Here is a 14,733-nt window from a genome sequence, read left to right as displayed (position 1 = left end):
TCACCCTCAATCACTCAATGCAACATCCCCTTACCCTCCCACACAATATACACAAGTAAAACAAAGTAAAAGAAACGCCCTCGCTAATGCCCACTTCCCCTCCCCCTCACCCCTCCCCAACAACCCCCGAACAAACCACACACCCACCCCTCACAACATTCCCAATAACATGCGCATGCGCAACCTTCCCGCCCACACTCCTGCTGCCATAACCATCTTCATCCCGTCCGGAGGCCATCTGATCCAGCAAAGCCTCCGCTTCTTTCGAGTCGCGCGTATCAGGGTTGGCGCGGAGAAGGCACGAGAGGTGGTAGACGTGGCCGCAGGCGAAGCCGATGAGGGGTTCTTTCTCTGTGGAAGGGTTAGCATGGGATTGTTTCTGTGATTGTGAGGGGGACACGGGGGTTTTACCTTCTGCGTGGAAGACGTCTCCACAGCCGACGCAGTGGCCTGGTTTGATCTCCTCTTTGGCGTCTTTCTTGTCGATCTTCTTTGTCGGTATGGGGAGTTCTTCGTCGCCTGGGATTCTCGTTGGCGGGTCGTGAACTGCCAGATCGACCTCACTTGCCGACTCGTGCACGACCTCGAACCTCACTCCCTTCTTTCGGCCCGCTCGCAGCGTGTCCATGCCCATGCCTACTTCACCTCTCAAGACCTTGGCCACGCCCTCAGATATCGACATCTGGATTTCGAACTCCCTCACCAGTCGCTGTATACCCTGCTTCAACCCCTTGATGATGACTCCCTCGGGTATCCTGCGCACAACATCAATTGGATCGAAACCTTCATATCGTGCAGCGCCGACTTCCTCGAGCAGTCCACGAATGAACGACGGCTTGTTCATGCTATAATCCAAAAGATCCTCCCACAAATCAGGATGCTCTTTCGCAAACGCAATCGCCTGACCGACATCCGCAAGCTCTCCAATGATCAAAGACAGCGCCTCTTTCGTCTGTCCAGTCTTGGAGAGAATGTGCACGAGTTCGGGGATGTAATGCCTGTCCTTGCAGATCTTCGCGGCCTTGTCGTAGCTGTAGACTTCACTAGCTTTCAGGAACTCGAGGAGCAGAGGGCGGTCGTATTCGGCGAACAGTCGGACCGCAAGATCTGCATGTTCTTCAACAAGAGCGTGCCCTTCATCAATGACGGGATCTTTCCGTCTTCGTGGTGCTGGCGCACTGGATGCCTTCCCGTTCCAGAGTGCGCGGAGGTAGAAGAAAAGGAAGGGCTGATAGGCGTCTCCTTTACGAATGAGCTGATTCACCACGGTCGAAACATGTATCGCACCGCGATGTGCTTCCTCCACAAGGAGCTGTGTCGCTTCCGATGTAGCCTCTTCGAGCTCAGACAAAGGCGCTGATCGCATCTGTTCTCTGCTCACTCTCAGCATGAGCAGGCCAGGAACATCGTCGATGATCACGTCCAGCAGCTTCTCTTCACGAATGAGTCCAAACGCTTTCTCGGCATCTTGTAGAGCAATGTAGCATCGTAATGCTTCTCTGGCACGTCCGTCAGCGAGGTAAAGTCTTGCAAGTGCTTCCATGAGAATTCTCCAGTCGCGGCCTTTGACTCCATCTTCGACACTCTCTTCGGTGACCTCGCCGCTTTCCAGTCGATCCTCAATCGCACTGACGACGCTTTTCACGTCGAAGAGCTCAGGGTCCCATTGATCGAGTAGCCTGCTCAAGCGATCTCTGTCCTTGCCAATGTAATGACCTAGAATGACTTCGTACACCAGACTGGGAAGCGGCGGCTTCATCGCCGTAGAAGGGATATACGGCGTGATCTCGTCGAACTTGTCTGCCTGGGCAAAGGTCCAGACCCAGTGCTCCCAGCGACTGCTGGTGCCCAGCACCTTTCCAGCAACGACACCAGCCTCATCCCACTGATTTGCAGAAACGAGCTGCTGAAGCCACAGATCACCTATTCGTCTCTTCTCCTTCGATGCCGCAGAGTTATGAGCTCTCAAGGCGGCGTCAGTACTTTGCGAAGCTGTTTCATCCGCGAAGAAGTCTGCAAGCCCTCTTGCACCATCCTTCGATGGGGAACTTGGCGTTGAGCTATATTGCGACTGCTCGGCAGATGAGCCATCGACAGCTTCTGGGTGGTCGTCGATCAACTTCCATGCCTGGCCATATTGCTGATGTTCGAGAAGCCATTCCAGATGATCTGACAGCTCTCGCTTTACAGCAAGAACACAATCGTACGGACTGTGGATGAAGAGCTTGAGGCCAGGTTCCAGCGTGTACGGATGGGCATATACCGGTCTTCTTCGAATTTCCGGCGACGGCGTGACGTCTCGATCTGATCCGGGTCTTTTAAATGAGAAGCTTCTCCCATTAGTCTCCTTTCCACCACTACTACCACTCATAACACTCGCGTTTGACGAGAACATGCGAGTGGCGTATCCACCTCCAGTCAGGGTGCTGGCAGTGGCATCCCAAAGACCTTCCAGCCTGCCTTTCTGCTGTTCTCGCGTCGCTTTTTCGGGCAACGGAGGAGGCATGAACAGCGTACCAAGATGGTAGTCTTGTGAGGTAAATTTCTCGTATTGCGAGAGGTTTGACAATTCGTCCAGCTCATCTTCTTCGCCATTCACCACATTCACCAGTCGAAGCTGAGGGGCGAGACTAGTGTGCTTGACCCTTTTTCCTTCTGAATTGCCTCTACTGGGGTTGTAAGTTGAAGAGGTCTGGATTGGTTTGTCGTCATCATCCCTCGTCCGATACGCCAGAATAGCAAGCAGCGAAGGCGTGTAGAAGCTGATACCCGAGATGACGCAGTCGCGGAATTGGAGTTTGTGGATGATGTCCGCACTGCCAACCTGTCGTTTCGCATTTGGTGGCTGGGGAGTGGAACTGCCAGACTGCACATGCATTACCCAGGCAGTATCGCCCCATCCAACGACGAGCTTCTCGATCTTCTTCTTGCCCTGCTTCGAAGCCGTCGATTTGACAGTATCTGTGCCATTGACGCCGTTTGTAGCGTGGTGTGTGCCCCCTGTGGTCAAGTCGTCCGACTCCAATGCCTTCTCATCAACCCACTCACATCTTGCCTTCCACACCCCAGCCATCTCTTCCCAGCCAGTTCGATTTGGTCTGGCAGCGTGTGCTATTCGCCTCCAAGCGTCTTCTTGATGCTCGCTGCTTAGCTTGAGGTGACTCCTCATAATCTTGATTCCCTCCTCGTTGACCCAAACCACCCATTTCCCGCTCAAACTCCATTTAATGGTGCTGATAGTACCTTCCCCAGAATGCAAACTCGTGTCCCGACCAGTATTGCCGCCAATCCCTATTGCTCCCAACCATCCCGACGCCGCCGCCGCCGCGCTGTTGGTGTTCGCGTCTGTACTGACGCCTGCCTTGCCGCCCACCGTCAACACCAAGTTCCCTGCCAGTCCTCCAGAGAGATACGTCTTATCCGTCTTATACTCTGGGCTCAAGGCAACAGCATTTACAGGACGGGCAAAGTTGCGGAGCTGAACGTCCTGTGGATCGATCAGAGACGAGATGCACACATGGCCATCCAGAGAGCTGGTCGCAACGTATATCTGATTGTTGGGAGTGTTTGGCACTAGATTCTGCTGCTGATTTTGCTGGCTTTTTGAGGGGGTCCTGGGACTGCTCGTGCTCGTGGCTGTTCGTGACGGTGCAGCTATGCTTTTCTGACTGGCAGGCGGGGATGGAACGAGAGTCGCATTGCCAGTATCACTTCGAATCAGGACTGGAGGCGGTGGTACAGGGCTGATACTGATGCTGGTGACATTCGCCGAGTGGGCGCGATACGTTCGTATGCTGTCCAGAGAGGGCACTCCAAAAACGTAGACGCTTCCATTATGTGTGCCCACCACCATCTTGTCTCCTTCGACGGTGAAAGCGGACGTCGAGTTGCCATGTTGGGTGGTCTTGTATACCGAGGCAAACTTGTCCGACAGTTTGGCATACTTCAGCTTGGGCTCGTCCTCGTCCTCTTCCTCCTCATCGTCCTCGTCGCCATTGTCATTAGTCGCGGTGGCAGCTGCTGCGCTGGATTCGACGGGTCTATCGTGGTTTGATGGGCGTTCCGACTCGTCCGGCGCGGTCGCATGGACATCAGCAGACATGCTGCAGGCATCGAGGCTGCAGTGACAGTGTCGCAGAGTGGTTGGTATGAGCCAGAGCAGGCAGTCGTGAGGTAAGTATCGTGAGGTCCAGCAAGCTCCGACTTGCCGAGACCGAGATGCGTCAAATGATCAGCGGCAGCTCCAGCAATCTTCAATCAATACAATAGCTAAGAATATTTCAGTGATAGTATCCGCAATGGCATCGTCCAGAGCTGCTACTTGGATCGCATTTGGCAGCATCGTCAAGAGGACGTTGACGACGACAACCCCAATTCGAAGCTCTCCTCTGTCGTCGCAGTGCAAGCTTCCGCACCACCAAAGCCTCACATCCACCTCGAGAAATCCCGCCCGCAAGATCCCTCGCAACCACTTCACTTCCAACCGAGTCGTACGGCAGGAGAACAAGACTGTCAACGAGAGTGAGAAATCGACTTCGAAAGCGCTCCCAAAGCGCAACGCTGCCAGCAAACGCGCCACATCAAACTCTCTCCGAAAAGTCGCGATTGAGGCGCAACGATCGAGAGGCTTGATCAAGAAGAGTGGAAAGACACGTTATGTCAACCCTGAGGCAGATACAAAAGATGTCACGGGGTACTGTGCGGCGGAGACGTACAACTTGAGCACTGCTCGCCATGCGCTGCAGCGAGAAGGATATGAGACGGACCCTCTGAAAACAGGACTACGCGCACAAGTGCTACATGCTCAGACGCCCAACTTTGTCGTCAAGGATGACGAATCCGGCGAAGAACGACCACAAGGTGTAGGCGATGTCTTCGTCTTCCCCTCAGGATGCGTCGTCACATGGAACGTACCCCAAAAAGTAGCCCACACCATCGTCGAGAGAGTCCTCGTCACCGCAGCCGGCTCCGACAGCCATCCTGATAAGATGGAAATCGAAGACCTCGAATACATCGAAGACCCCTCCCGCGAAACTTCCAAAATCCTCGGCGAGACCATCATCCTCGGCACCAAGCCCAGCGACCACCACTCTCCGGACACCACCACCCTGGAAGACGACTTCTACAATCGCAGCCCTGAGATCGACAACATCCTCGCCAAAATCGCCTTCTCCTCCGCCCTCGCCCGCAGCACCAAACTCGCCGTCCTCGAAAACGCCCTCTCCCACTACCTCGACACCACCCAGCATATCCCAAAAGTCCTCGCTCGCGGAAAAGCGCTCCGCATCAACCGCCGCCAGATCCTGCAACGGACGGGAGAACTTCTCGAGATCCGCTCCCAGCTCAACCTCTACTCTGAAATCACTGACTCCCTGCCCGACCTCTTCTGGGACTCTCCCCACGAACTTGGGTTAGAGGGGTACTACGAAATGGTCGGCCGAGCCTTAGATGTCGGCGTCAGGATCAAAGTCCTGAACGAGAAGATGGACTACGCGAGCGAGATTGCAGCTGTGTTGCGGGAGAGGTTGAGTGAGAAGCATAGCAGTATGTTGGAGTGGATGATCATAGGGTTGATTTGCATCGAGGTGGGCTTTGGAGTCGTGCACTTGTGGAGGGAGAGCGAGGCGCTGGAGGATAAGGATGATGAGAGGAGAACGAGGGAGTTGTTTGAGGTTTGGTTGGAGAGGGAGCTGAAGAAGGGAAACTGATGACTTGATTTTATTTTGGATGATGTGAAATGAGATCTCAGCTCTAGCTCAACTCTCAACTTTTTGTTTAGCTACCTGCTAATGCCCTTGTTCTGCTCAAAATGAAATGCACGGCATTGTCATCTCTCCGTTCCCCCACAACCGACTAAGCTCTCAATCGCGCTTCGGATTGCTCAGACCGCTTGCGAGTACTGGGGATAGATATTCCAAATTGAAAAAAAAAACAAAAAGTTCAGCCACAACGAATCGACTACAACGAATCGACTACAACAAACCACCTGCGAGGTTTGGAAAACGACCTCGAAAAATCACGATCGCCAGTCTACGTATACACCAACATCTATACGTCATCGATCCAGCCTTCCAGTCCTTCACAACACACATATCCCACAACACCAACCCCATCAACCCCATCAATAAGCCAATCCATCCCAACCAATCCGACTCCCCTTGTCAACAATGTCCTTCCTCCGCAACTCTTCCTTTCTCATTGGCGTTCTAAATCTCTCCGCCATCACCACCTCAACTATATATCTCAGATCCCACATAATCCACAACCTCGAAGAACAAGAAGCCCGCCTCGACGAAATCGAAGGGACGTTGAGGGGGCATATCGGATTGATTGAGGATTCTTTGAACAGGATTGAGGGGAGGGAGCGGGAGGGGGAGAGAGGGTGAGTTTTTTTTTGTTTTTGATGGGGGGAGATGAGTGGCTGCGTGGGTTGGGAGGTGTGTGCTAATGTGGTGTGGTGTTTAGGAGGGAGTTGTATGAGCGAAGGGGACGGGATGGGAAGAAGTGAGGTGAGGGGTGGGTGAAGGAGGCTTGTTTGGATGTGGATGACAATGGAAGGAAGGATGTTTTTGTTGGAGTAGGTAATGGAATTCTGATTCGTATTTCAGCATCACATACCGCATCGACGGCAACCACAAAATCATTCGCTCAATAAATCAGTCTTGCACGTGGCGAGATCGGGAAAGTAATACTCGGGCAAAAGGGAGCAAGCAATTAGAACTACGTGACGGAAGCAAAAGTGGCAGCCTACATCAATTCTCAGCAGCAACACGCACGAAAGGCCCATCAATCACCCCCTTTCAAAATAAAATAAATCGATATCCCAGAACCGCATCGTAAAACCACGACAACAACACCGTAAACCTGTTGGCCTGAGACTAATCATCCTCACAACAACGCCTCGAAACCAATGCCCAGAGCAAAAAACACTCGCACTCTCCCTCTCAAACAATGGCAGCCTAAACTCCATCCCCAACAGCACACGCAAACATCCCCTTCGTTTTGCACCGGTTTCCTATACTTTGTAATACATCCATCTTGGCAACCCGTGTCCCAAAGGATGCTACGATATACGAAGCTAAAAACTCCGCGCTTTACCCAAAGCAGCAAGGCGAAGCCTCTCCACACGGCCTGTTTGGGAAGGAGTGCAGGTTCAGCTGGCGGTGTCTGTCGCACTCGGGAAATGCAATGGCCCTATCCTATGCCGGGGCAGGTTTTACGTCCGTTGACTCAGCCTGGTGAACCGCGTGGTTTGGGTTTTGGCTGCGAAGGCTGAAATGTGTGATGTGTGAGGGCTTGGCGTTGAAGGCAGGCGGTTTGGGGAGGATGGTACAGTATATGATGGAACATCAAGACCTTCTCCTCTAATTCCAAGTCCATTCCCCATCACCAACCCAACCCACCAACAAAATGCACCTCGCACACCCCTTCATCCTCTCCCTCTTACCCCTCCTCCCCTTCACAACCGCCCAAACCTCCCTCTACAAACCCTGCCCCCTCCTAGGCCCCTACTTCCCCGCCCCGCGCATCGACCCCAACTCCCCGGCCCTCAAATCGACGTTCAACGCCTTCACCTCCTACATCGACTCCTACCTCGCCGCCGGCACCGGCGACTTCGGACCCATCACGCCCAACACCACCTCTTTCAGCCTCAGCCTCTTCGCGGGTGGGAATCTCGTCCGGAACGGGAATGGATCAGACCCGCTGTTCTACGAGTATCATCATGGTGCTGGGGTTGAGAAGCCGGATCGAGGGAGTGTATATGCGGCGGGGGATTTGACGCAGATTTTAACTGTGCTGGCTTCATTGGTGGAGTTGGGTGTGGAGGGGTGGGAGAGGAGTATTGTGGAGTTTTTGCCGGAGTTGGAGGGCTTGTCGACTGGAGGTCCGCTCCGAGCGGTGCAGTGGAGGAATGTTACGTTGGGGGCGTTGGCGGGCCATATGGCTGGGATTGTGAGGCATTGTATGTGAACCGCTCCGAGAGTCGTGGTGTGTTGATGTTGAGCTGATGATTCGTGTGTAGCGGATGCCTGCAGAATCGACGGGCGTTGTCAAAAGGATATCTTCCTGAAGAAGCTGGCGTCGAAACCTCCCGTCTACCTCCCGGATACGACGCCGATCTACTCGCGCGCCGCCTTCCAACTGCTCGCCTTCGCCCTCGAAGCGAAATGCGGCCAACCCTTCGCACAGATCCTCCAAGACCGCATCCTCGCCAAACTCAACCTCAGCAGCACCTCCCTCCTCAAGAACACCTCCGCACCACCTTTCGGCCACGGCCTCTCCAACTCCTCAACCCTCGGCGAACCCGCCTCCCTCTCCCTCCTCACCAGCACCGCCGACCTCGCCACCTTCGGCCACAGCTTCCTGACATCCTCCCTGCTCCCCCAATCCACAACTCGCCGCTGGCTGAAACCCTTCACCTCCACCTCCAACATCGCCAACTCCGTCGGTCGACCCTGGGAGATCTACCATTACAGGGACAACGCCACCGGCACCATCATCGACGTCTACACGAAAACAGGAACTGTGGGGAGGTATAGCAACTACTTCGGTCTCGCGCCGGATTACGGCGTCGGGTTCTCGATTCTGGCGTTGAACAGCGAGGGCGAGGCGCCGGATTTGAACGCTTATGCGGATATGGCGCTGTTTGCGCTGTTGCAGCTGCAGAGTCTTGCGGAGAAGGAGGCTCAGGCTACTTATCCTGGGACGTACACTTCCGCTGGTAATGCCTCTTCCATCGTGCTTAACATCACGGACTCGGGCTCGGACCCGGGTCTCGCTGTCACGCACCTCGTCGTCAATGGCACGGATTGGCTTGCCACGATTGCGGAGCAGAGTGGTATCTTGGACCCGGCAAATCTCGACTTTAGATTGTATCCTACCAATCTCGTTGAGGGAGGCAAGAGGGTGTGGCAGGGTGTGATCCAGGACAAGAGTGCGTTGGCTGATTTTGGAACGCCGACGTGCATTTCGTGGCAGACGGTTGGAGAGCTGGAGAGAGGTGGTCTGGCGCTTGATGCATTCGTGATCGAGGTTGATGATAGTGGTGAGGCGAGGACTGTGGTGTCGGATGCGTTGGGCGTGAGATTCCAGAGGTAGGCATGAGAAGCGCTGGGTTTAGATCATTGTTACTTTCGTAGCGGTCAGTCCTTCTTTTGCAGCGACATCCAGAAGCTGTCCGTCCATCATGCCGTCCAGGTAGCACTCGCCAATGAATCGATACATCCCCTGTCTGTCCTGCTCAGGCCGGATGACATAAAGCGCATGGCCCCCATAAAACGCAGCGATCACATCACCAGGCACTGCTGCCTCAGGGAAGATGCCGATCCTGTTGCCTTTCGTCCTTCCGGCACGCCGATCACGACACACACTCCGCAGGACATGTCGCATATTATGCCTCCAATAACGATGTTCCGGCCTCATCTTCTCGATCGGCTCATCCAAGAATTCCCAGTCAATCACCTCGCCCCTTGCGTTGCCAACTTCATCAGCACTCCACTGTGCGTCCGCGTTCAGGATCCTTTTGACATCACGACTTGTGAGGTTGGGAGACCAAGCTTTCATGTGCTTGCCCCATTTGATTTTAAGTTGGGACGGGACGTACTCGCGGCCGGCTGTTAGTGTGATTGTACGGAGCGTGTCGAAGATAAGAGCGTAGATTTGGAGGGTTGAGGAGGTGACTTGAAGTTGGGCGGTGGAGTGAGGGAGAGGGTTGTAAAGCATGGGATAGTCTCGATCGCTTCGGCCGCCTGTGTTGAGGGGACGGATGCGGTATGGGATTCGCCAATCGGGCACCCACGATGGTAGTGGACTCTCTTCTGCCCCGCGAGGAGGTCGACAGTCGTGGTCGTGGCAATTTGCTCCAACGTAGCCCAGTATCTCAAGATCTCCGTGCTCCAGGTAGTAACGTGCCACGTTGAGGAACGTATCACGTACGGATTTGGAGTAATCCACAGCAAGCAAGTCTTTTGCGTGAACCTGGTCAACGTCTGTAGCGTGTGGGAGTGCAGCGAATACCTTGTCCCTCGCATCTGAGCAATGTGTCAATCTCAACTCTCGAATTAGAGCCATCAATTTCTGTTTCTTGGCAAGAGATGTTGATGACGTAGTTCGGTTTTTCTCGGCGACATGCAGGTCGAAGAACGGTGAGCCGACGTTGACGCCACCAGAAATCATCAGCATGTACTTGTCGGGCATGTCGCGCAGTCCACCGTAAGTACCATGAAACTCGTTGAAGGCATGCAGCTCTTTCCAGGTGAATGACCATGGCCCACAGTAAAAGACGGCGTTGTTGCCCGTGATTTCCTGTTGTACCCATGTCCTCCCCCAGTAAAGGGCTTTGAACATCTGCACCATCTCGGCCCACCCAACAAGAACATCGCTCTTCGGTCGATTTTGAAAGAATGGTTGCCGAGAAATGGCTGCCTGCCATAGATGGAGTGCTGTACGCTGCGTATTTCTGTTAAAGAGCTCATGCGTGAAGTTGGAGACTGCCTGCATTACTCCTAGAGCAAGCTCGGTGTCAGCGTTCGCTGGGCCTATCCATGCCATGACCGTTTCAGCGTGCTCATAGATGTGCTTCATGATTTTTACCTGCTCCGCTCGCTCGACAAGATCATCCTGGTTGATGCAAAGAGCATCGACCCAAAATCTGTGGCCGTTGGAACGGGCGATTGGTCCCAGGTGAGCAAGTGCGTCTTGAAGGTTTGGCCGGGTCGATTTCAGCTGACCATTAATCATTATGGTGGATTGTGCAACTGGGGTGCTCAGTGTCTGGCCATCTTGCCAAGCGTAGGAGAGGCAAGCGTAAGGCGGCGCATCATTCAGATATACCTTTTCCAGCGTGCAGTTCGTCCCGGTGTCATCGATGAAGGCTAAGAGGCGTATCTTGTTTGCTTCCAGCGGATTGTATAGCGAAGCCATTCTCGTAAGGTTGCCAGCCGTTCAAAGGAGGAAGCCTACCTCTGGAGATCGGCAAAAATAACATCGTTCAGCAGATCAAAGCCCAAGTGACCCTGGATCCATGGTATCCTCGAGTGAGCAAGCGCTGCGGAAAAGGTCTGAAGCACTTTTAGAGGTGATTCAGCTGATACCAGCAGGGTACCTATTGTGGGGGCGCTGCATCGAGACAGCTCTGTGTGCAAGCTGAGGAATGTTACCTTCGACACCTCCACTCGCCATTGATACAGCTAGCAAGATATCTTGTTGGGTTTGAAGAGTGTCCAAACGACGAGGTGAGGTCGAAGGAGCATTCACGGGACGATCCGAACGGGACCCACATCTGACGTTCTCGATTCGACAATTGACTTTCGGAGAGGGCATCATTGGATCAGATCCATGTTGGTCCTCTTCGATCTTTTGTCCTCGACATTCACTCAACCTCCTCGCCACTTTTTCGAATTCAACTAGATACCTCTTCACTGAGCGTGTCTCTACCTCATACCGAGCACAATCGAAACCGACACCCGTCTCAACAATGGCATCGAAGCAAGCGCTCTCGAGAGCGGCGACAAAAGCAGTTCCCGCCGGCAAACGATCATCGTCCAGTCGAGCCAGCTTCCTCGCGCAGCAAGCGTATGCATCACGAATCGCCAATATCTCATACCAAGCAAGAGCACACCGAAAGCAGCAGCAGCTCTACCGATCCATATTCGCCGTCGCCGTCGCAGGAGGCCTTGCAACGGCCTCGCAGTTCTACATCAACGATGGCAACTTTTTCAGACAGACCCAAGCCGAAGCACCGGCGAAGGAAGAGGAGGACGATCATGAACTCATATTCGAAGAGTCGAGGAAGAAGGCCAGCAATAGCAAGGAGGAGAATCGAGATATGATCTCAAGTCAACACCATCAAGTCAAGCGATCGTGGGCGGCTCCTGGCGTGTATGCCTGGGGCAGTAATACAGGAAGAGTCGTTGCGCCAGACAGTACGGAGAACGTTATCAAGACCCCCAGGCGAATACCGTTCTTCGACGGAAAGCTGTTACGGGATGTCAAGCTGGACAGGAATTTTGGAGCGGCGATTGATGAGCAGGGAAACCTGCTGCAATGGGGCTTGGGATATGCGCCAGATATCAGAGAGCCAGTCGCAACATTGAAGGGGAAGAATTTGATTGCATTGACGATATCGAAGGACCGCATACTGGGTTTGGGAGGCAACGGCAAAGTCTACAGCATACCCGTATCTGCAGAAGAGCAACAAGAAGGCATCAAACCATCAGAGTCGAGTTGGATCCCCTTCTGGCATGGTTCCAGCAAGATCTCATACCGCACCATTTCGCCTAAAGACCTCGGATACTCTGAGAAGATCACATCGATCGCAGGCGGTCTTGAGCACGCATTGATGTTGACATCGAAAGGCCGTGTCTTCTCGACAGCTTCGGCATCAGACAACTTTCCAAGTCGTGGTCAGCTTGGCATCCCGGGCCTTACATGGATCACCAGACCTGAAGGCGCCTACGACCAGCCGCATGAGATCACAACACTACGAGGCTTTCAAGTGTTGAAGCTTGCATGTGGCGACTACCATTCGTTGGCTTTGGACAAAGACGGCCGTGTCTTCGCATGGGGCGACAATTCTTCGGGCCAACTGGGCTTCGACTACAGTCCCGAAGCCAGCATTGTCGATGTCCCGTCGCTCCTCCCCACTCAACGTTTATACTCCGGCTGCTCGCAACAGCCATGCATTACTCACATCGCTGCTGGCGGCACTAACAGCTACCTCACCGTGGATGCCACCCGCTTGGCTTCACCAAAAGACGACCCCACCGACCCTCGCGTCAAACTCAGCATTGGTCGTATCACTGCAGATACGTTCGCCTTCGGCTCTGGCATCATGGGCAATCTGGGCAACAGCCGCTGGACGCACGTCCAAAATACACCAACCAAGATCCCCACCCTCAGCGGCCTGTTCGAGTACGACGAGAAGACCAACGAAACTGTGCCCATCCGCCTCCAAAACCTTAGCGTCGGTGCCACGCATGCTGCTGCCGTTATGAAGAACATCACCTACACATCCGCCTCCGACAAGACATCTGATGACGACACCAACTGGGGCGCGGACATCGTATTCTGGGGCGGCAACGAGCACTACCAGCTCGGCACAGGCAAGAGGAACAACGTCTCAACACCCATTTACATTCAGCCTCTCGACATGGAAGCGGAGGTGAAGCGGGCGAAGAAGAGCAGTGGTGGAAAGGAAGAGCACAGGTTTCACATCACGCCGCGGACAACAGCCAAGCTGGGCGATGGGAGGAAGATAAGTGTTGAGCAGCGAGTGGAGTGTGGGAGGAATGTTACTGCTGTCTACTCTGGGACTTGAAGAGAGGTCTGCGCAACAGCTGGAGAAATGTTTTGAGTAAAGAGGACGTTTCTGTTTAGCGACTTGTACACTTTAGATGAAATGATATGATGAATCTAAACTCAACCCACCGGCCTTCTTCTTTGGTGGTGAATCTTGTCTTCTCTGAGCGACGACGACAGACCGCGACCCGCCAGCGTCATCTCCATCACAGCATGACCCCGGCATCGCCAAATATTACGATGGCACTGTACGAACAATGCAAATGAACAAAGCAGCAAAAGCACATTGACAGCGCAACAAAAGAGACGGCATGAGAGACATGAAAACCACCACGAACAGCTTCAAAACTATTGATATCTACCATCAACCCCAGGGCACAGCAAGAACCTGCCAGAGTCCTGCATCATTATCTCCGCTACCACAACACAACCGCCAACCAAGTTGTCCAAACATGATCATCCGATGGAAGGGAAAGCAGGCACGCACGCAAGCACGCACAAGTCAAGACTGGCGGATATGAGACGGGAAGGAGGATGAAGCATGGGCAACGAGTTCAATCACGGCTTCATCTTCAATACACCATGCTATCTACCAGGGCCTGCGTCAGCTTCACCTGTGGAGGGTTGCTGTGAAGTCGTGAAGTCGTCGTGTTGGTGACGCCACTTCGGTCGACTGGCTCGCGGTGGTGTCTGTGGTTGTTTGATGAAGTCGCGCCCTTGCGATCGCCTGGCTCGGTGGATTCGCGTTGGTGGTGATGCCGGCTGTGGAGGCTTGTTGTGAAGTCGCCGTGGTAGTGACGCCACTTCGGTCGGCTAGCTCGCGGTGGTGTTGTGTAAGATGGCCTGAAGGCGTGACCCAACTGCGGAGGGGTGTTGGTGAAGTCGGCCCAGTTGAGGAGGTTGAGGAGGGTGACTTGTCGTCAAGTCGTGAAGTCGGTTCGACCAGTCATCGAGGCTTCGGCCTGTCTCAGCTTCACCCTTGCGGGCTACTAGACACCGCACACCACGATAAGGTGCAGGCCATCGTGCGGCAGTCAGTATCTCGTATCGGGGGTGTGGAACATACCATCTCTGGGTGCGACGCCTGGGACAGCCGTCCACCCAGAGGGCGGGCGCGGGTGTGTCGGCGCCAGCCTGCCAAGCAGCACGGGTACGTAGGCGTCTGGCAGTGGCCGCACACTGTAACGAATTCCCCACCGAGCTGGTGTTGGCCACCCCCTCTGCAGTTTTGGTTTCTGTGTCCGACCGAAGCCAGCTGGGCGCCATGGGAAGCTGCGATGTTGCGGACGCGAGCAAAGAACTGCACTCTCTTGTGTGAACCCCGCCCTAGTTTTGACACAGACGTGATGTTGAAGTCGCAATTCACGAATGTTGGATTCGCGAGTACCCCTTCACCTCAGCGCAGTGAAGAGGCCTGTGCCATGGCCATGACCG

The 14,733-nt window shown here is 54.1% G+C and overlaps 5 protein-coding genes across 5 annotated transcripts; 3 read left to right on the top strand and 2 right to left on the bottom strand.

The window, feature by feature from the left end:
• Window positions 1-106: 106 nt before the first annotated feature.
• M409DRAFT_64312 (uncharacterized protein) lies at window positions 107-4,102 on the bottom strand (the record flags this gene model as incomplete). Its single annotated transcript, XM_033816018.1, has 2 exons — window positions 107-351; window positions 412-4,102. 2 exons carry the CDS (start codon window positions 4,100-4,102, stop codon window positions 107-109), a joined length of 3,936 nt encoding a protein of 1,311 aa, XP_033671546.1.
• A 46-nt stretch (window positions 4,103-4,148) lies between these two features.
• M409DRAFT_19471 (uncharacterized protein) lies at window positions 4,149-5,708 on the top strand (the record flags this gene model as incomplete). Its single annotated transcript, XM_033804950.1, has 2 exons — window positions 4,149-4,168; window positions 4,313-5,708. 2 exons carry the CDS (start codon window positions 4,149-4,151, stop codon window positions 5,706-5,708), a joined length of 1,416 nt encoding a protein of 471 aa, XP_033671545.1.
• Window positions 5,709-7,410: 1,702 nt separating this feature from the next.
• Window positions 7,411-9,099, top strand: M409DRAFT_64310 (uncharacterized protein; the record flags this gene model as incomplete). The annotated part of the gene is made up of 2 exons (XM_033816017.1): window positions 7,411-7,963; window positions 8,024-9,099. The coding sequence occupies 2 exons, from the start codon at window positions 7,411-7,413 to the stop codon at window positions 9,097-9,099; spliced, it is 1,629 nt and encodes a 542-aa protein (XP_033671544.1).
• A 44-nt stretch (window positions 9,100-9,143) lies between these two features.
• On the bottom strand, window positions 9,144-10,923 carry M409DRAFT_19469 (uncharacterized protein; the record flags this gene model as incomplete). The annotated part of the gene is made up of 2 exons (XM_033804949.1): window positions 9,144-9,174; window positions 9,224-10,923. 2 exons carry the CDS (start codon window positions 10,921-10,923, stop codon window positions 9,144-9,146), a joined length of 1,731 nt encoding a protein of 576 aa, XP_033671543.1.
• A 553-nt stretch (window positions 10,924-11,476) lies between these two features.
• M409DRAFT_19468 (uncharacterized protein) lies at window positions 11,477-13,318 on the top strand (the record flags this gene model as incomplete). Its single annotated transcript, XM_033804948.1, has 1 exon — window positions 11,477-13,318. One exon carries the CDS (start codon window positions 11,477-11,479, stop codon window positions 13,316-13,318), a length of 1,842 nt encoding a protein of 613 aa, XP_033671542.1.
• Window positions 13,319-14,733: the final 1,415 nt, after the last annotated feature.

Source organism: Zasmidium cellare (assembly GCF_010093935.1).
Source record: "Zasmidium cellare ATCC 36951 unplaced genomic scaffold M409scaffold_7, whole genome shotgun sequence".
NCBI lineage: Eukaryota > Fungi > Ascomycota > Dothideomycetes > Mycosphaerellales > Mycosphaerellaceae > Zasmidium > Zasmidium cellare.
Note: the sequence above shows the minus strand (reverse complement) of the source record. Positions and strands in the feature narration are given on the sequence as shown.